The sequence below is a fragment of the Nicotiana tomentosiformis genome, chromosome 6 (genome assembly GCF_000390325.3).
Source record: "Nicotiana tomentosiformis chromosome 6, ASM39032v3, whole genome shotgun sequence".
Classification (NCBI taxonomy): Eukaryota; Viridiplantae; Streptophyta; class Magnoliopsida; order Solanales; family Solanaceae; genus Nicotiana; species Nicotiana tomentosiformis.
In genome coordinates this window covers 18198683-18221294 of record NC_090817.1, presented here as the reverse complement: position 1 = coordinate 18221294, position 22612 = coordinate 18198683, and the positions used below count along the sequence as shown (strand labels likewise).

The 22612-nt window shown below is 39.7% G+C and overlaps 1 protein-coding gene across 1 annotated transcript; it reads right to left on the bottom strand.

The window, feature by feature from the left end:
* Positions 1-21330: 21330 nt before the first annotated feature.
* On the bottom strand, positions 21331-22344 carry LOC138893636 (uncharacterized). The gene is made up of 2 exons (XM_070178280.1): positions 22227-22344; positions 21331-21668 (listed from the first exon to the last, which is right to left on the bottom strand). The coding sequence occupies exons 1-2, from the start codon at positions 22342-22344 to the stop codon at positions 21331-21333; spliced, it is 456 nt and encodes a 151-aa protein (XP_070034381.1).
* Between the last annotated feature and the right edge of the window lie 268 nt (positions 22345-22612).

Below are 22612 nucleotides of genomic sequence, written 5' to 3'. Positions count from 1 at the left end.
AATTTACTTATGGAGTACTTTTACGTACGAAAACATGGGGTGTAACAACAACTTTGGGTCCCAGCCAAACTTAAATCATATGGATTAGAGTTGACCGGGGAGTTGAACTTAAATCATATAAACTTAAATCTTATTTAAGAAGCGTAAAATAAAAGAGTGGACCGGGAGTTGAAATTTTGATATTGGGGCCGGAATCCGATTCTAAAAATTTGAATACCAACATTATGTCATTTATGACTTGTGTGCAAAATTTGAAGTCATTCCGGCGCAAAACATAGAAGTTGAGAGATTTGTAAAGTTAAGAAATTTGGGAGTTTGGCCATGGTCAATATCGGGTCAAGATGACTTCTTTTCAGTGTTTTACGTGCGCGAGAAGGTCCGTAGCGTGTCTTATGATTGAAATTCATATATGGTTTGTGTCCAGGAGGTTTCAGATGAGTTTCGGGATGAGTTTTGAGCGAGTTCGGACATTTTAGCACTCTAATATTGTTCTGGCACTTTTGGGGGTGCGGACCGCACATTTTTGGGTACTGAGGCAAAGGAGGGGCGCGGACCGCAGCAAAATTTCGCGGCAGCGCTTGGAATTTCGCGGACCGCACAATTATGTCCGCGGCCGCGCTCCAGGAAGTTCTGCAGATCCGCTGGTCCGACTTCGGAAGCCTATATCTTTAGATCCACAAGCGATTTTGAAATGATTCAAAAGCTAAAGGTGTAGTCCTTTGTGTCTAGTTTCTAGAAAGGTAAATAAGTCATCATTTGGACATCTGTCAAGAATGTTATGGCCAAAATACAAAAGCCTGGTTGTACAGTCCCATGAATTTCGCGGACCGCACCAAATTTTCTTGACCGCGGGACCTACGGCGTGGCCGCGCTTGGAATTTTGCGGACCGTGAAGTGGGAGTTCAGAGGGTGCACTATATAAACGGGGTTTAGGGTATTATTTCACATTTTGGACCTAGGGAGCTCGGTTTGTGGCGATTGTTCGTGGGTTTTTCAAGAAATTTATCGGGGTAAGTGATTCTAATTCGGATTTGGTTGATATACATGAATATATCACTGATTTCATCATTTAATTAGTACTTTGAAATGGAAATTTAGGGGGGAAATGGTAGAAACTTCATAAACCACAAATTTAAGATTTGAAGGTCCATTTGACATTGGAATTTGATAATTTTAGTATGGTTGAACTCGTATCGGAATGGGTGATCAGATTTTGTGAAAATTATGTCGGGTTCCGAGAGGCGAGCCTCACGTTGACTTTTTTTGTCTTTTTGAAATAAATTTTTTAAGTCGACGTATTATTATCCGAAATTATTTCCGATGAATGTTAATGAAGTTATGCAATTAATTTGGATATATTTGAGCGGTCCGGAGGTCAATTCAAGCAAGAAGGTAATTTTGGAATATTAACATAACTTCAAAAGGGTAAGTGTCTTGTTTAACCTCGAGTGGGGGAATTACCCCTTAGGCATCGAGCTTTATGTGCCATTTGTGAAATGTGAAAAACTGTGTATGCGAGGTGACGAGTACGTACTCAGCTTATATGTGTAAATTTTATTGAGTTAAAGTCTTGAGCATATTGTGTGGTAAATTGAAAAATTATTAGTATATATTTAATCATCTATTTGTCGTGCCTAAATCCTTGTTGTTGTTGAATCCGTTGTTGTATGACAATTTGATGTGATTGTTACTTGATTATTTATGTAATTCCGTGACTTTGTTGGTTTGATAATTATTGAAATTTAATTTCAATATGGATTTTCCCTCTGCAAATAATTAATTAAATGAGCTTAAGAAGAGGCGTTTATATAATTATTAAAAATTTAAATTTAATGAAAACTTTGCTTTATGTTGAGTAATTTCTATCTCTATTGATTATTTTTGGGTGTTGTACACATTGTGTGGAGTTTTTGTCTATTTGTTGTGAAATTAATTGACTTGGTTGTAGCTTTGGAATTTGGTTGTGGCCATTGGACAAATTGTGATATAAATTGATTTTTTTATGTTGCCGTGATAATTTCCCTTGTAAATTGTTGTGTTGTGTTAATTATTATTTTGAGGATATAAGGGTGGCATTTCACCGTTGATATTATGTGGGTATAAGGGTGGCATTTCATTGTGGTTATGTTTGTTGGAATATTATCTGGGCGGAGCGATAAGAGTGGCTATAGGAGCGATAAGGGTGAGAATAATAGCAATAAGGGTGGCTATTGATATTGTCTGGGCGGAGCGATAAGGGTGGCTATAGGAGTGATAAGGGTGGCAATAGGAGCGATAATAGTGGCTATTGCGAGGGACGATATGTGATGATGTGAGGTTGTGGTGTTAATGATTTTCATATGATGTTGTGATTTTCTTGTGTTTATTTTTATACCTTATGCAATTTGTCTTGTTGTTGGTAAATTGATAACAACCTGATTTATGTTGAAATTGAGAGCCCGAGGCTACTGTCAGGCGGATTATAAATGAAATGTAGGTACGAGGTGCCGTGAGTAAATAATGAGGATATTTGGCACGTGAATTATCCGTGCAGTTGTGATATGAAATGTGGGCACGAGGTGCTTTTATGAAATGATAATGATATTTGGCACGTGAATTGTCCGTGCAGTTATGATATGAAATGATGGCACGCGGTGCAGGGGGAAATACGATGATTTAATTATGGGTACGAGGTGCCGTGGAAATATGAAAAATGGGCCGAGACCCGTATTTTTATGATTTTGAAATGAGGTGTCACATGGTGACTCTTTAATCAAAAGAATTATATTCTAAATATTTATTTGAAAGGATTTTTATTCTAAAAAGTATTATATGAAAGAATTGTATTTGAAAGATATTTATTCGATGAAACTATATTTGAAAAAGAGTTTTATTAGTAATAATTATATATGAAAGATATTTAATTGAAGAACTTGAGTTAACTGGGTATAATTGTATTTGTTAATTGTTAAGCGATATTAATGGTGATTTTATTGTCTTACTGTGCATATCATTTGTTGGTTTATGTTGCCTTGTTGTTATTTGTTTCCTATCATTTTGTATATTCTATTGCACAGGTTATTAGATTAGTGAGTGTCTTGACTGTACCTCGTCTCTACTCCATTGAGGTTAGTCTTGATACTTACTGGGTACTGACCGTGGTGTACTCATGCTACACTTCTGCATATTATTGTGCAGATCCAGGTATTGGAGATATCGGGCTTGATCAGAGTTAAAGCGGGACCATAAGGATTCAAGGTAGAGCTGCTTGGTCGTCGCAGTCTCTTGGAGTCTTTTCATTTCATTGTACTGTTAATTTTTAATCAAACAGTAATGTATATTCGGTCCTCGTGATCATTCCATGTATTCAGTTAGAGTTCATGACTTAGTACTACCAGTCTTGGTATGTTGTATATTTATATTTGTTTCCTGTAAGTTTTGATTACTTATATAAAAAAAAATGGCTTCAAAATATAATTAAAATCGGCTTACCTAGTCTTAGAGACTAGGTGCCATCACGACGCCTATGGTGGAATTTTGGGTCGTGACAGTCATCTACCCACTTTGCATGTAGATATTGAATTCTACACATTCCCTTTTTACTAATACCCCAATTGCTTATACAAATGTTATTACAGGCCCAATAATGAGTAAAAGTAATAGTGTTACATAACTGTGATAAGAGGCCCACAATATGCCTAATAAATGCCCAGCATTGCATGGGCCTTCAATAGCTCTTACACAACATACCTAGGCCTTCAACAAAGAGCCACATTCAATACACGACTCAGGGATCCATAGAGGAGTCCAGAACCAGTTTACTCAACCATGGCACCAAGTGTTGCATCATTTAAATCAGTCAATTCAAGTACACATCACATAACATGGGGAAGTAGAGTGAATATGAACAGTTTGAGATTGAGGGAGTGACTAAGGACCAAGCCCTAGTGTGTCAGAGTTCACAAGGTCTCAATTGGACCCTGAGCAGTGCTCACACTTGGGAGGCCAATAATAGAACTTAGGTAGCCTTGGCTTTCAGCCGGCTAAGAATGAAAAGTTCAGAATAACATAAGTTGCAAGTGAGGAAAGTGGACAGAAGTTAGGAAATACATTCATATCCTAAAGTAAACATAGCCAAATTGAGCATATAGAGTAATTAATCAAATAGGCCAGTAGGTTCAGCAGGACAGCAAAGCACCACATAGATAGACACATATTGAAAGAAATTGGGAAAAAAACACGTTTGCAAGATATACATATATTATCATTCATGACATTAAACCAATTGAGACCTAAGAGGTTCGGATTAAGCTAAGCATGCATCTTAGGGTCATGCTAATAAGTATTTAGACATTTTGATAAATATTGGAAGAGATAGGGTATCAAATGAACAAAAGACAGTCATGAAACATATTACCATGGAAGCAAGATCATAGTCCATAGAAAATGGTTTTAATACAAATTGCAACACATTGTACATGCAAGACATACATTGCAGAGATTCAGGACAGTGTGTGATGGAAAGCATATGTAGGTATTCTGGTATTGATATAATAGACTAATCTACTAGAGAAGATCTAAGTTATGTCATAAAGAAAAATAGTTCAAACACGGTAGAGAGATCAAGTTGAGATAACTGTCAAGATCTTAGTCAATCACTAATGGGGTAGGGGGTCATGCTGAGTGACAAAAGAGCAGGTGAACATGTCACAATTAACACAAGAAGGTGTAACACAAGTATGAAGCATTCACTATAGAGATTAAGGACAAAGCAAGTAAGAATGTATTAGGGAACATCCAGACACCCATACACTTAAGTGGATCAGATTATCCAAGTTGGACCTAGGCATACTCAGAACTAGTAGCATTAGGATGAAGTTAGATGCTAAAAAACTTAGAACAAAGTAGAATTAACAAAATCGTGCACAAAAGTAAACCAGAAAAACATATTAAGCCGGGAACTTCATAGGTGAGAACACATGCAAATCAAAGGCACATAGGGATGAAATTGCAAGAGTACATTAGCTTACCAGTTAACGGACAACAATAAAGAACAAAAGATCCACAAGAACCCAGAAACCTCGAAGCGTCAAAGTTCCCAAGAGCTTCGATGAACTCAGGGCAATGCTCGCACCAAGAACAGGTAACAAAATGGCAATGACCTTGGCTTTCAGCCGTCTAGTACACAATACCAAGCAAGAGAGTAGCAAATATCTCAAATTTTAGTAAGAATTGATTTTTTCTAAAGTCCCCCCCCCCCCAAGAAGGGAAAATGAGGGGGTTTATATAGCAGTAAAAAATCGAACAAACATGTAAGGAAACAGAGTAAATTAAACAACAAATAGGGAAAGAAAATAGGCAAATCAATTTGAAATCGATTTAAGAGAGAAATACGATAAACCCTAGTTTTTTAGGGAAAGTGTAAATCATCAGAAATCCAAACGAAATCGGACTCACACAATATAGTGTTGAACGTATGTAGACGAGATATGGCCAGATTCAAATGATTGAAATTGAATGGGTAGAATTAGAGAGATAGTACTTGCCATGTTTAGGCAAGTACTAAGTGATACCATGGAGGAACAACCAATAGCGAAAAAGCACAGATTTGGCAAGTAAATCAGAGGAGAATCCCATTAGGAGAGGGATTGGGAGAGAGATTTAGGGAGTGACGGCGATTTAGGGTTCTTCAGAGAAGGGGGAGGGTTCCAGGGCGGCGGGTGAGAGGGAAATGAGGATTAGGGTTTGGGGGTTGGGCCATTGATATTAGATATCAACGTCCAGGATTTAAAGAGGGATTGGGGCGGGTTAAATAGACGGGTCGCGACCGGGTTGGGTTAGAAAGGTTGTTTGATTTGGGCTGGGGTTATTGGGCTAAGGTACTGGGCTAATTTAGTCCGAAAAATCACTTAGAAATTGGGTCAGCCTATTAAACACATGTAATTTAGCAAAAGTAATTTATAAAAATATTTAGTAAATGAGTGAAATATTCTTTATGCACTAAAATGATTAAGAATATTGACTTTGTATTATAAAAATATAAAGATTTTATTTTGACATAAATAATATAAAATAAAGAGCAATTGTGTATGAATATAGGTCATTGTTACAAAATTAGATAAATAGCTTTAAAATGCTAATTTAATTATATAAAATGAAATAAAAATATTTCAGACATATATTATAGGTGCAAAATAATAATTTAGGTAACTAAGTCATCACAAAATAATTTAAAGGGAAAATTAATAAATATTTTTATAATTTAAATGCAAGAAAATTAATTTGAGAGCTCTAAAAATATAGAAAATTATAGGAAATGCTTGTATAGATTTGTAAACTAAATAATGATACATAAAATGCTATTTTGAAGGCATGTATATATTTTGAAAAATATGAGGGCAAATTTGGGTATCAATATGTGGTGCCAAGCAGGTTATTCTTGGAAATGATGGAGTCTTGAGGATGCAGGGTCGTGTTTGAGTGCCTAATGTGGATGGACTTCGTGAGTTGCTTCTTGAGGAGTCCCACAGTTCCCGGTATTCTATTCACCTGGGCACCGCCAAGACGTACCAGGACTTGCAGCAACATTATTTGTGGAGGAGGATGAAGAAGGATATAGTTGCTTATGTATCTTGGTGCTTGAATTATCAGCAAGTAAAGTATGAGCATTGGAGACTCGGGGGTTTGCTTCAACAGATAGAGATTCCTGAGTGGAAGTGGGAGCGTATCACTATGGATTTTGTTGTTGGACTCCCACGGACTTAGAGAAAGTTCGATGTCGTTTGGGTCATTATGGATAGGCTGACTAAGTTAGTGCACTTTATTCCCATGGCAGTTACTTATTCTTCAGAGCGGTTGGCAGAGATTTACATCTGTGAGATCGTTCGTCTTCACGGTGTGCCCATGTCTATCATTTCTTATCGAGGTACGCAGTTCACCTCGCACTTCTGGAGGGCAGTACAACGTGAGTTGGGTACGCGTGTTGAGTTGAGCACAACATTTCATCCTCAGACGGACGGGCAGTCTAAGCGTACTATTTAGATCTTGGAGGATATGCCCTGCGCACGTGTTATAGACTACGGAGAATTGTGGGATCAGTTCTTGTCCCTTGCAGAGTTTGCCTACAACAACAGCTACCAGTCGAGCATTCAGATGGCTCCCTTTGAGGCATTATATGGTAGGCGGTGTCGGTCTCTAGTTTTGTGGTTCGAGCCGGGGGAGGCTTGGTTGTTGGGTACTGATCTAGTACAGGATGCCTTGGATAAGGTCAAGATTATATAGGATCGACTTCGCACAGCTCAGTCCAGGCAAAAAGGTTATGCCACTATAGAGTTCATGATGTTGTATTCATGGTCAGGGAGAGAGTGTTGCTTCGGGTATCACCCATTAAAGGTGTCATGAGGTTTGGAAAGAAGGGCAAGATGAGCCTTAGATATATCAGACCTTTTGAGATTCTCGAGAGAATGGGAGAGGTGGCCTACAGGCTTGCGTTGCCTCCGGGGTTATTAATAGTTCATCTAGTGTTCCATGTATCCATGCTCCGAAAGTATCAAGGCGATCTATCCCACGTGTTAGATTTCATCTCTGTACAGTTGGAGAAGGATATGACTTATTAGGAGGAGCCAGGGGCTATTCTAGCCTGGCAGGTTCATCAGTTGAGATCAAAGAATTATCCTTTGGTCCGAGTGCAGCGGAGAGGTCAGCCCATCGAAGCAGCTACTTGGGAGTCCGAATCGGACATGCGGAGTAGATATCCCCACCTATTCACTAGTTCATGTACTTTTCTATGTCCGTTCGAGGACAAACAATTATTTTAGAGGTGGAGAATGTGATCTGTGATGACCTGATAGGTCATCTTATGATTGAAACCTAATTCTGTGATCCGAACCCTTTAAAAGTTATGTTTTAGCCTTTCTCGATTTGAGTGCATAGTCAGGGCATATTTCCGAAAAGCTTTTATGTTAAAACTGATAAAAATAAGAAATTTTGCTAAAAAACTTCATTTGAGTTGACTTCGATCAATATTTTTGGTAACGTGTCCAGATTTGTGTTTTGACGGGCCCGGTGGGTCCGTATCATGATTTGGGACTTGGGCGTATGTGCGGAATCGAAATCGGAAGTCCCTAGCCCAAGATATCGGACTATTTCAGAATTTGAAAGTTGAAAGCTTAATGAAATTGAAGTGTTTGACCAAAGTTTGAATTTTTGGATAACGAGTCCGTATTGTAATTCCGGAACCAGGTATAGGTCGAATACCATAATTATGACTTGTATGTGAGATTTGGTGATAAACAGAGTTGATTTGACGTGATTCGGACGTCCGGTTGTAAAAATAAGATTTTCAAAGTTTTCTTGAAAGTTTCATGTGATTTGAGGTTAAATCCGTAGTTCTAGGTGTTATTTTGGTGATTTGATCATGCGAGAAAGTTCATATGATGTTTTAAGACTTGTGTGCATGTTTGGTTTGGAGCCCTGAGGGCTCTGGTGAGTTTCGAATAGGCTACGGAGAGAAATTTGGACTTAGAACATAGCTGATGTTGCAATATCTAGTGCAGACCTCTGATCTTGCATTTGCGAGATCAGGCATCGCAATTGTGACCCATGTAGGTACTGCATTTGCGAACAATGGTTGGCCTCATAGTTTTCGTATTTGTGAACAAGCTCTTCGCATTTGCAAATTGGGAAGGGGGGAGGCAGTGATCGCATTTGCGAAATGATGAGGCTCGCATTTAAGAAATTTCCTTTGCAATTGCGAAGGTAGCAGGAATGGGAGACCTTCGCATTTGCGATAGGTTCTTCGCATTTGTGGGGCTCGCATTTGCGAACCCCAGGTCGCAAATGCGATACCTACAACTGATCAAAATGATTTTTGGATGGGATTTTGGTTCATTTCTCAACTTTTCGAATCCTCCCTAGAGACGATTCTTCCAAGGCCAATTCTTCCCCCAAAACTTTGGTAAGTGATCCTAACCCACTGGCTTTCAATTTTCCATCACACATCATGAATTTCCAACCCAAAATCTAGGATTTATATGGTAGAAATTGGGGGTTTGGGTAGAATTAGGGATTTTTGGGAAATTGGGATTTAGACCTCAAATTGAGGTCCGATTTCAAAACTAATTGCATAATCAGGCTCGGGGGTGAATGGGTGTCTGAACCGTGAGTTTTTGACCAAGCGGGTCCGGGGTCAATTTTTGACATTTGGGAGGAATGTATGGGAAATCAAAATTTATGCATTGTAATTGATTCCTTTAGAAATAATTGATGTTATTGAGTTAATTGTAGCTAGATACGAGTGGTTTGGAGGTGGATACTAGCGGAAAACGGTAATTGAGCATTGAGTGGCATGTGGAGCGAGGTAAGTGTTGTATCTAACTTTGACTTGAGAGATTAGGAACCCTCGACCTATTTGCTTTATGAAATTCATGTGAGCGGCATATATGTGAGATGACGAGTACTTATGCGCCGTCAAGTTATCTGTTTTGCATGTTTCTTTCCCTTTCTTCTTATATTGTTTCTTTCCCTTCCTTAACTGTTATATGCTTTACTTGTATTTCCATGCCTAATTGCTACTTGTTAGACATTGTTTCTCCTTGTTGAAGGTATTAGTTATCCTATAGCTTCATTTTCTCCTATTATTTGCTTAAGTTGTTTCATTGGTGCTTTTATGATATATTCTGGATTGGTATAGCTGAGTAGTATTACTTGTGTGAAGTTCATAGTGTACAAGTTTTCCATTTGCTTTGGTTTGAAGTTAAGTATCATGAAGGGTTTGTGTTGAATTGTGAAATTTCTGTACTTACTGAGTAATTGATACTGATTTGATGGGATCGGGTTGCACATCGCAACAAGTGAAATAAGGGTGATATATTGAGGAGGAATAAGGGTGAATTGATATTATACGGTGGGATCGGGTTGCACGCCGCAACATGTGTAATAAGGGTGAACTGTGATTGTGATTACTGTGATATGGTGGGATCGGGTTGCACGCTGCAATACTTTTATTTATATTATGATGTTTATATTATTAAGAGGAAATAAGTGAGGAATATGATATGTACGGTGAGATCGGGTTGCGCGCCATAACAATCTATATGTTTATACTTTTCCTTGAATGTGTTAGTTGTACGGTAGTCTTAATTTGCACTTAAGGATTGGTAATAGCTTAACACTGATGAAATACTTTGATTACTGTATTTACTTCTTGCGCGTTACTGTACTTTATTCTGTCTTCTTTTTTGCTTTTATTATATACCGTATGCAGATTACATTGTGAGTGTCCCGCCGTAGCCTCTTCACTCCTTCATCTAGGTTAGGCTCGGCACTTACAAGTACATGGGGTTGGTTGTACTAATACTATACTCTGCACTTCCTGTGCATATTTTGGAGCATGTTCGGGCTGATCGAGAGGTTGGTTGTAGGCTTCACTGCTAGGAGACCCAAGGTAGTCCGATTGGCATCCGCAGGCCCTGGCGTCCCCTCCTATACCCCGATACTTTACTGTCTTCCTTATTTTGCAAATAGTTGTATTTTTCTTTCGGGAAAATACTTGTAGTAGGATCTTAATATGTTCGTGAATTGTGACTCCGGATTTTGGGCAGTAATAGTATATATTCAAAGTTGTTATTTTTATATTTCCGCGTTCATTTCGACTTATTATAGTTTGTTTACTGATAATCACCTAAATGTAAGAGAATTGGATAATAAATCTCTATTGTTGGCTTGCCTAGCAAGTGTAATGTTAGGCGCCATTTCTGTCCCGACGGTGGGGATACCGGGTCGTGACACTCTGTTATTATTTGTTGTCACATCATGTTATCATTGTTTGGGCTGATTTGTATGAGATTTGTGAGCCCGAGATACTGGAGATCTTGATGACCTCCGGAGTCTGACATACTAGCAGTGAGTGCTAGTACCGATGAGTGCGAGTGTCGAGTGATTGAGAGTGTTAAGTGATTGCGCGTGCTGAGTAAGGTTGAATACTCTGAGAGCATGAGTCTAGCACTATGGTGCATTACATCTGACATGCATACTTGGCATGTAGGCATAAAGATGCATTTTCTCATGTTATACGGTATTGTGACATTTATTATTTCTCATACACATTGACATGTAGGCATAGAGATATACTTTCCTCATGCTATCTAATAATGAAGCATCATGTCTGTTGTTGAAAGTATTTGGGAAAAATTACAGTTTTTCTGACATACTCACATATTGGTGACTTCGGTGAAAGATTTGGGTTTTTACTGTTATACCTGAAAATCATACCTATTTTTCGTAACTATGAACGAGCTGAGCATCATATCTTTGATTATTACTTGTATTGTTTTTATTATATTATTACGAGTTGTTCTTGGCTGTTGTTGTTGTTGTTGTCCTCTGACCATTGTCTAAGGTCGTCACTGCTTTCAACCTAATGTTAGGTTTGCTACTTATTGAGTACATGGCTCAGTTGTACTCATACTACACTTCTGCATCTTGTGTGGGTATTTTGGATCTGATGTTGCTGTGTATGGTGGGAGCTGACATTGAAGATGAACCTATGTTTCGGTTGTAGCTGTCTCTTGTTCATGGCAACTTTAGATTTATAAAAATTTGTTTATGTATATTTCGAACGGATGATGTATTTATTTCATACTAGCTTTGTAAACTCTAAATCTTAGAAGCTCATGATTTGTATTATCGGTCCTTGGGGATTCTTTGTATAAAAGTTCAGTTATTTCATCATTTATTTTCTCAGTAGTTCTCCTTGAGTAGGATTATTGCTAAATTGGCTTACCTTGTAGGTTGAGTTAGGTGCCATCAGGACTTGTGAGATCGACTACATCAAAGTAGGATAAAGTCTTCATCTGTGGGGCTACTGTAGTGTATAGACGACCAACCAACCCATCAACAAACCTCTAAACTCGAGCTTCTTGGGTAGGCACTAAGTAAGGAGCATATCTAGCCAGATTACAAAACTTGGTGTTATATGTTGACACATCCATATCTGGAGTCCGAACCAATCTCTCAAAGTCTCTAGCATATTTGTGCCTCAAGTTGTCTAGAAGAAAATTATCCATGAAAAACATACTGAACCTGTCCCATGTCAGTGGTGTTGCTCTTGCTAGCCTTTATAGCAATACAGTTTCATACCATGTATTGGCCATGCCCTCTGGTTTGTATGTTGTGAGCTCCACGTACCTCTCACTTGAACATCCCAGAGTATGTAATGCCTTGAGTGTCCCATCCAAGAAACTTTGAGGATAAACTGAATTATCAGAACCTATGAATTTTGAGAATTTCAATTTTTGGAACTCTTGTAGGGATACCTTTTTATTCCCAAAAGTCTGAGTCTGTGCAGGTGCTTGTGTATTTAAAGTGGCCTGAGGGGAGGGAATTCCACATTGAGTAGGCACCAATGTCTCTAACAAATTCCATAACCTTTCCACTGCATCTGCAAGTAAGGTAGCAGTAGGTACAACAGTTGGCACTGGTGGTGGAGCGTCCTGAGCTCCTTGTTCTTGCACATGATCTGGCATAACAACTTGGGGTTGAACCATGTTCAGAACTTCAGGTTAAGGAGCGACCTGTCTTCTTGTCATATGAGCCCCAATTTGACCGCCAACTCGGGTAGTCTGATGAGGGTGTGCATGTCCTAGTCATCTGCGAAAGAAATACTCTAAAGTCAATCTCAAGTTATCTCAAACGCACGATCAAAGAATGAAAGAAGGAAAAACATTCCTAGATGTTTAGTAGCCTCAAGATCATAAGTATGGGCCCCGATATACCCATGAACCAGACTCTACTAAGCATTTCTCCATGACACGAGACTTAAATCCTAAGCTCTAATACAAACTTTGTCACAACGCAATTTAGGATCATGACCGGCACTTAGGAGCAAGTGTCTCAAGAAAGCCTAGTCAGTATTTTACAGAAAATCAGACAAAGTTTTCCTTGTTTTTGGACTATCTGAAAACTTTCTTGTCTCTAAATGAACAACCAAACATCCTAATACCAATCTCAATAGAAATAACTATATCAATTAACAAAAATAAATCTCAATTGTTAGTAATCCACCAACTAATATCCAGAAATACTAATTTATCTCCAAATACGATAAGAAATGGAAATACTCAACATAAGTCTATAATAACGAAGGAATACTCATGACACTAAAAGAATGACTATGGAGAGGTTCTAAGAGTTCAAAGAAAAGACCATAACAATTAATTAAACTTCTTGTCCACGTGAATAAACACGGGGCTCACCAAGAACTATCAACTTGTGCGCTTTAATTAACAAAATCCTCGTATGCGTCAACTGCTGACTTTGAAAAAAAATAGCGGGGAGTGAGTCGCTAGCTCAGTGAATAATAATACTTAACCACAACTATTTTTATTTGGGGACAAGTCAGAAGACATTCTTGTATAATAAGAATCAGAACTATCATAAAAATAAAATGCTCTCTCAAAAATAATAAATATAATCAGTTTATTCATGTGCTTCTTGTAACAGAAATTAATTTAATAATCAGTAGTAAACTCGGTAAACACTATCTCATAGGAAATATTTATATTTGGGAGGTTTATAAGAAAGGATCAATGTGTGGACCCCTTCGTAAAATGAGTCAAATATAAATCTAGGTCCCGACTAGAGGAAAAACAATAATTGTATGCTAGTTCTACCTTCCTACTAGTAAGGGCTATAATTGTAGTCAGTATTCGGTAAATACAAGGTGCACCAGGTCTAACGAACCCACCGTTAGCTTAGGGATCCTTCAAATACTCCTCTCATTTATACGTTTCTTTGTAAACAGTAAATATTCACATGGAAGCATTTTCAAAATAGTACATGGCATTTCAATTCTTATCAAATCATATAATCCAATTTCGGTAACGGCAATCATATCTCAAGAAACAGTAAAACATGTCTAGTAATAGTGAGAACTTTTTAACTAACTGTAAACATCTCAAGTAAACAATTCAATACCATATCAAGTAAATGACTTGTCCCATATACAATTTCAAATATTCGGTAACATATTTTATTTTCAAAATATAGTATAAACCATACCGGTTATGAAAATATAAATTGCGGTATGGTTACTACTTAAAGTACTCGCATCGAAATACCAAACTCGTCACCTCAAGTGATCTGCACGACTTTCTTCAATCAATCTATAATCACATCAAGATCGATCTCGTGTTAATTTTCCTTTTTAGGCAAATTCATATATAGTTTAGAATGTCCAACCCTCGGGGTTTCATATTTCACTCTTAATTCATCGAATTATATTTGCCCAACAATTTACTCTTATTCTACTTGAAATATCACGACCCATTTCAATGTCCGTACTCACTGCTATAAAAATTCCATTATAAATTTTTCAATATCACCAATATTACTAGCAATCATATTTGGTTACTAATCACTAACGAAAGGAAAAGCTTCTGTAGGAATACTTTATTATTAGTGTATATAGAAATATACAAGTTTATAATCCAAACATATAGTATATTCACCAATTCATGAAATATTCCATGGACTCCACTATTTTCTTAATATTAGTTATTCAACTAACTCTCAACCCCAACTCTATAGGCATGTAATTTATGAATCAAATCTATGAATTAAGTTTAAAAACTTACCTTCCGCTCCTTCTTCTCTATTTAATTAGTTTTCTCTATGTTGAATTATTCTTGTGCTCTTCAATGGAAGGAAAAGGGCAAACTCACGTTGTCTTTTCTTGTTTTCTAGTCGTGAGCCTTTCTCACCTTCCCTTAATCTATTTCTTTCTTTTACCTTTTTGGCCAGAGAACGGGCTTCGGCCCTTTTTGTGCTAGCTTTTTTTTGTTGACTAAATTAGTTGTTAAATGACCAATATATCATTGATTTAAAATTATGGGATGTTACACATAACTTACTAAGTGAAATACTATAATGACTGAAAAAGAGGGATAATGCTCGGGGACTCACCAATAGCTGATACGAGATGACCTAGCAAGCAGAATCATGAACCTGTAAATTGTTACCTGAATCACAAGATGCAGGCCCCGGGCAATTGAGGCATAAGTACATTTGAATTGCACTAGTATGGAAAACAACTGAAAAAGCAGTATTGTAAATACTGAAATTGAAACTGAAATGATAATTGAACTGAACAAGAAAGTAAAGATATGAGTAATATATAAATGGGGGTGGGTGCACGTGCACGTGCGCGCACAAATTGCAGCATCGGGCCCAAAGATGCATAAAGCATAAACTGCAATCTCAGGCCCAAAGACAAGTGTTGAACATTCAGGAATTAAAATTAGGAACTGAGAATCATACTGCAATACATTGTACTGAAATACTAAATGAGTTACATGATACAAGAATGCTGAATAGGACTAGACTGAGACATGTATTCATAATAAAATGATCTGTCTTAACTGAGACTCATGGGATATTGAACGAATTATGAAACCATGTCATCTAGAAAATAGAAGTTCTACAACTATTCATGGAACTGAGGCATAATTACTTTCTGAGGAAATTCGTAATAGCCATAAGAATGAGACATAGGGAGAATCATTGTCACGACCCAAAATTTCCCACTGACGGGACCGTGATGGCGCCTAACATTTTCATTGCTAGGCAAGCCAACGTTAGAGAATTATTTACCAATTTCTTATTTCCATACCGTAATTAACATTAATTAACTACAATGAAATATAACAAGTGCGGAATATCATAAATCTGTATTAACTTACCACCCGGATCTGGAGTCATAATTCACGAGCATTCTAGAATTTACAGCAAGTAATAGTCTGAAAGAAATACAACTGTCTGAACGAAAGAAAACAGTAAGACAAAAAGGATAGACGGGAACTTCAAGGTCTGTGAACGCCGACAGATCTACTTTGAGTCTCCGAACAGCGGACCAGTAGTAAATCTCGATCAACCTGATCCGGAATCAAAATCTACATAGAAAGTGCAGAGTGCAGCATCAGTACAACCGACCCCATGTACTGGTAAGTGTTGAGCCTAACATCGACGAAGTAGTGACGAGGCTACGACAAGACACTCACATATAACCTGAACAATATAATCATACTAGAGGCAACAACAATAACTAAAATAATAATGCAGAAATAATGGGAGGGGAACATGTAGTGGGGGAAATACTACATAAAGAGTAAGAATAATGAAAAGACAAAATTAAACCGGAAATATTTAAACGAAATGAGCAATCAAGACAGCAAGGAAAAATCAACACGACATCACCCTTCGTGCTTTTACTCTCAACCTCACCAAGTAATAAATAAGATTGCACGGCATCACCCTTCGTGCTTTTACTCTCTTCCTCACAATATAAATAAATCATGCACGACATCACCCTTCGTGCTTTACACTCTTCCTCACAATTCATATAATCAATAACAACGGATAAAGAGAAGTTTCACAAGAAATCAATATTTCATCAATGATTATTTTCAAAATTTTATCAACCTTGGTGGAACCGGGTACAAGTCTCCCAACATTTCAACAACAGTAAGCATGGATAACAAGATTTAAGATTAACAAATTTGCAAGAAAATGGAATTTCACTCGCATGCTATGACTCGACCACAATGTATAGATGCTCGTCACCTCAACTATACATCATATTCAACAACAAAACACGTAGCAGTTACTCACACAATACCTATTCCCTCAAGCCAAAGTTAGACACGACACATACCTCGCTCCGAAGGTCACAAAATCCTCAATCACGGCTTTTCCTTTGGAATTCACCTCCACTAAAGGAATCAATTATATTGCCCAAATTAAGTTCTTCCAACTTTTCCTCCAAAAGTCAAAAAATTGACCTCGGGCCCACTTGGTCAAAACCCGAGGTTCAGACCAAAATCATTTTACCCATTCACCCCCAAGCCCGAATATGTAATTAGTTTTGGAATCCGACCTCAAATTGAGGCATAAATCCCCAAATTCCCGAAATCCCTATTTATCCTAACCCCTAATTCTACCATAAAAACTCTAGATTTTTGGTTAATAATTCAAGGAATGTAATGGGTAATTAAAATAAAATGGTTTAGAATCACTTACCAACACTTTGGGGAGGAAAATGGCTCTTGAAAATCGCCTCTACCTGTTTGGTTCTTGAAAAATGTTGAAGAAATGGCTTAAACCCGTGTGTAGAGTTTGTTTTAAGTCACTGGACAAACCTTCATCGCGTTCGCAAGAGGCCTGTCGCGTTAGCAATGCACAAGGGCCTAAAGCCTTCGTGTTCGTGAATCTATCTACGCGTTCGTGTAAGGAAGCTACCCCCCAAGCCTTCGCGTTCGCGACCCAGTGGACGCCTTTGCATAGAAGAACATGACTCCCCTCCCCCAGGTCCCCAAGTGCTTCGCGTTCGCGATGAACAGGTCGCGTTCGCGAAGGGTAAATCCCCCCATCACTTCGCGTTCGCGACCAGGCCTTCGCGTTCGCGAAGAAGAATTCTCAGCCTCACTGTATTACTCTTCGCGTTCACGAGAGTGCCTTCGCGAATGCGAAGAAGGACATGCCAGAATATAGATTCTGCAGAAAAACCAGATTTCCAAAGTCTAAAACATCCCGTGGCCTATCCGAAACTCACCCGAGCCCTAGAGGCGCCAAACCAAATATGCACACAAGTCTAAAAATATCATACGAACTTGCTCGCGCAATTAAATCGCCAAAATAACACCTAGAATTATGATTTAGCACCAAATCAAATGAAATTCTCAAGAACACTTTAAAATCCATATCTTCTCAACTGGACGTTCGAATCACGTCAAATCAACTCCGTTTCTTACCAAATTTCACAGACAAGTCTTAAATATCATAATGAAACTGTACCGGGCTCCAGAACAAAATGCGGACCCGATACTAACAATGCCAAATATCAATCAATTCTTAAAAACAATTAATTTTCAAACTTTTAATTTTTACCAAAAATTCATATCTTGAGCTAGGGACCTTCGAATTCGATTTCGGGCATACGCCCAGGTCCCATAATTCGATACGGACCTACCGGAACTGTCAAAGCACGGATCCGGGTCCGTTTACCAAAAATGTTGACCGAAGTCAACTAAAATCAACCTTTAAGGCAAAAATTCTTATTTTTATTAATTTTCAACATAAAAGCTTTCCAGAAACTTGTCCGGACTTTGCATGCTAATCGAGGAGAGTTAAAATGCGATATTTAAGGCTTAAGAGCATAGATTCGAGTTCTAAAATATAAGATGACCATTTGGGTCATCACATTCTCCACCTCTAAAACAACCGTCCGTCCTCGAATGGACATAAAAAAAATATCTAGGCTAGTGAACAGGTGGGGATATCTACTCCGCATATCGAACTCAGACTCCCAAGTAGTTGCCTCAATAGGCTGACCTCTCCACTGCACTTGAACTGAAGGGTAACTCTTTGACCTCAACTGACGAGCCTGCCGGTCTAGAATGGCTACCGGCTCCTCCTCGTAAGTCAAATCCGTGTCCAACTGGACAGAGCTGAAATCTAACACGTGGGACGGGTTACCATGATATTTTCGGAGCATGGACACATGGAATACCGGATGAATTGAGGATAACCCTGGAGGCAATGCAAGTCGATAAACTACTTCCCCCAATCTCTCGAGGATCTCAAATGGCCTGATATACCTAGGGCTAAACTTGCCCTTCTTCCCAAATCTCATAACACCCTTCATGGGCGATACCCAAAGCAATATTCTTTCTCCAACCATGAATGCAATATCACGAACTTTACGGTCAGCATAACTCTTTTGCCTGGACTGAGCTGTACGAAGTCGATCTTGTATAATCTTGACCTTGTCCAAGCCCTCATGAACTAAATATGTACCCAATAACCGAGCCTCCCCCGGCTCGAACCACCCAAATGGCGACCTACATCGTCTACCATATAATGCCTCATAGGGAGCCAAATGCTCGACTGGTAGCTGTTATTGTAAGCAAACTCCGCTAATGGCAAAAACTGATCCCAAGAACACCCAAAGTCAATAACACAGGCGCGGAGCATATCTTCCAAGATCTGAATAGTACGCTCAGACTGCCCGTCCGTTTGAGGATGAGATGATGTGTTTAACTCAACCCGCATACCCAACTCACGCTGAACTGCCCTCCAAAAGTGCGAAGTAAACTGCGTACCTCGATCAGAAATGATAGACACAGGCACACCGTGAAGACGAACGATTTCACGAATATAAATCTCTGCCAACCGCTCCGAGGAATAGGTAACTGACACATGAATGAAATGCGCTGACTTAGTCAGTCTGTCCACAATGACCCAAACTGCATCGAACTTCCTCTGAGTCCGTGGGAGCCCAACAACAAAGTCTATAGTGATACATTCCCACATCCACTCAGGAATACCTAACCTCTGAAGTAAACCACCAAGCCTCTGATGCTCACACTTTACCTGCTGGTAATTTAGACACCGAGCTACATAAGAAACTATGTCCTTCTTCATTCGCCTCCACTAATAATGCTCCCTCAACTCCTGATACATCTTGGCGGCGCCCGGATGAATAGAATACAGGGAACTGTGGGACTCCTCAAGGATCAACTCATGAAATCCATCCACATTAGGCACACAAATACGACCATGCATCCTCAAAACTCCGTCATCTCCAACAGTAACCTACTTGGCACCACCGTGCCGCACTGTGTCTCTAAGGACAGGTAAATGAGGATCGTCATCCTACCGATCTCTGATGTGCTCAAACAAAGAAGACCGAGCAACTGTACAAGCTAGAACATGGATGGGCTCAAAAACATCTAACCTCACGAACTGGTTGGCCAAGGCCTGAACATCCAATGCAAGCGGGCTCTCGCCAACTGGAATATATGCAAGGCTACCCATACTGACTGACTTTCTACTCAAAGCATCGGCCACTACAGTGGCCTTCCCGGGATGATACAATATGGTGATATCATAGTCTTTCAATAGCTCCAACCACCTCCTCTGTCTCAAATTGAGTTCCTTCTGCTTGAACAAATATTGCAAGCTCTGATGATCAGTGAATACCTCACATGGCACACCGTAAAGATAGTGCCTCCAAATCTTCAGCGCGTGAACAATGGCTGCCAGCTCTAAATCATGAACAGGGTAATTCTTCTCGTGGACCTTCAGCTGTCGTGAAGCATATGCAATAACCTTGCCACCCTGCATCAACACCGCACCTAGACCAATACGAGATGCGTCACAATATACTGTATAAGATCCTGAACCTGTGGGTAACACCAATACCGGTGCCGTAGTCAAAGCAGTCTTGAGCTTCTGAAAGCTCGCTTTACACTCGTCTGACCACCTAAGCGAGGCACCTTTCTGGGTCAATCTGGTCAACGGGGCTGCTATGGATGAAAACCCCTCTACAAATCGATGATAATAGCCCGCCAAACCCAAGAAACTACGGATCTCTATAGCTGATGTGGGTCTAGGACAGTCCTCAACTGCCTCAATCTTCTTAGGATCCACCTGAATACCCTCTGTTGATACAACGTGACCTAAGAAAGCAACTGAACTCAATCAAAACTCGCATTTTGAGAACTTAGCATATAATTGGCTGTCTTTTAGAGTCTGAAGAACGATCCGAAGGTGTTGCTCACGCTCCTCTCGACTGTGGGAGTATATCAAGATATCATCAATAAACACAACCATAAAGGAATCCAGGTAGGGTTTGAACACCCGGTTCATCAAATCCATGAATGCTGCTGGGGCATTTGTCAGCCCAAATGACATCACTAGAAACTCATAATGCCCATACCGAGTCCGAAAAGCTGCCTTAGGAATATAGGATGCCCTAATCCTCAACTGATGGTAGTCAGATCATAAATCAATCTTTGAAAACACCTTGGCACCCTGAAGCTGATCAAATAAATCATCAATACTCGGCAATGGATATTTGTTCTTGATGGTGGCTTTGTTCAACTGTCGATAATCTATACATATCCTCATCGATCCATCTTTATTTTTCACAAACAACACAAGTGTACCCCAGGGCGAGACACTAGGTCTAATGAAGCCCTTATCAAGCAAATCTTGCAACTGCTCTTTCAATTCTTTCAACTCTAGCGGGGCCATATGATATAGCGGAATAGAAATAGGCTGAGTGCCCGGAGCCAAATCAATACAGAAATCAATATCCCTGGCGGGTGGCATCCCCCGCAGGTCTGCATGAAACACCTCTGGAAACTCACGAACAACCGGCACCGAATCTATGGAAGGAACCTCCGCACTAGAATCGCGTACATAAGCCAAATAAGCTAGACACCTTTTCTCGACTATATGCCGAGCCTTCACATAAGAAATAACCCTGCTGGCAGAATGGCCAAGATTCCCTCTCTACTCTAATCGAGGAAACCCTTGCAAGGCTAAGGTCACCATATTGGCGTGACAATTTAATATAGCATGATAAGGTGACATCCAATCCATACCTAGTATGACATCAAAATCAACCATGTCGAAAAGTAGGAGATCTACATGAGTCTCAAGACTCCCAAGGGTGACCACACACGAACGATAAACATGATCTACAAAAATAGCATCACCCACTGGTGTGGATACAAACACAGGAGCACTCAAAGAATCACGGGGCACAACTAAATAGGAAGCAAAATAGGATGACACATAAGAGTAAGTAGATCCTGGATCAAACAGAATTGAAGCATCTCTACTGTAAACTGAAACAGTACATGTGATAACAGTGTTAGATGATTCAGCCTCAGGCCTGTCTGGGAAAATATAACACTGGGGTTGGGGCCCACCACCCTGAACTACGTCCTTGGGATGACCTCTAGCTGGTTGGTCTCCACCTCTAACAGTCTAGCCTCTACCTCTGGCTGCCTGACCCCTGCCTCTGGCTAGCTGAGCAGGTGGTGTAGCAACTGGTGCCGGAACTATGGCACGAGAACTCTAATGCTGTGAGCTGCCCGTTTCCCCAGGGCAAAATCTAGCAATATGCCTCGAATCACCACAACTATAACATAACTTCGGCTGTTGTGACTGCTGATCCTGAAACTGACCATGTCGTCCTGAATAACCATCCTGATAACTCTGGAGTGGAGGTGTACTAATAGGAGCTAGTGGTGCACTGTAGGCTAGCTAGTTAGAATAATGTATCTGAGGGCCACGACCACCTAAGGCACCGTGAGATGCCTGAAGCGCTGAATGAAATGGCCTGGGAGGATGGCCTCTACCAAAAGTACTCCTGCCTCTAGGTGAGGCATCATTGAACTCACCGGAATGACGAAAAATATTGTCAGACCCCTGACCACCCTGAGTAAGAACCTGTTCGACCCGTCTGGCGACATTAGCAGCAGCCTGGAAAGAAATTTCATTCCCAATCTCCTTATCCATCTGTAATTTGATAGGCTGAGCAAGTCCATCAATAAACCTCCTCACCCTCTCTCTCTCTCTCTCTCTCTCTCTCTCGGTGGGAAGCAGAAGAATAGCATGACGAGCCAAATCCACAAAATGGGTCTCATACTGAGTAACAGTCATACCGCCCGGCTGGAGATGCTCAAACTGACGGTGACGCTCCTCCCTCAATGTGATAGGCAGAAACTTCTCTATGAAGAGCTGAGAGAACTGGTCCCAAGTAAGAGCAGGTGACTCAGCTGGTCTG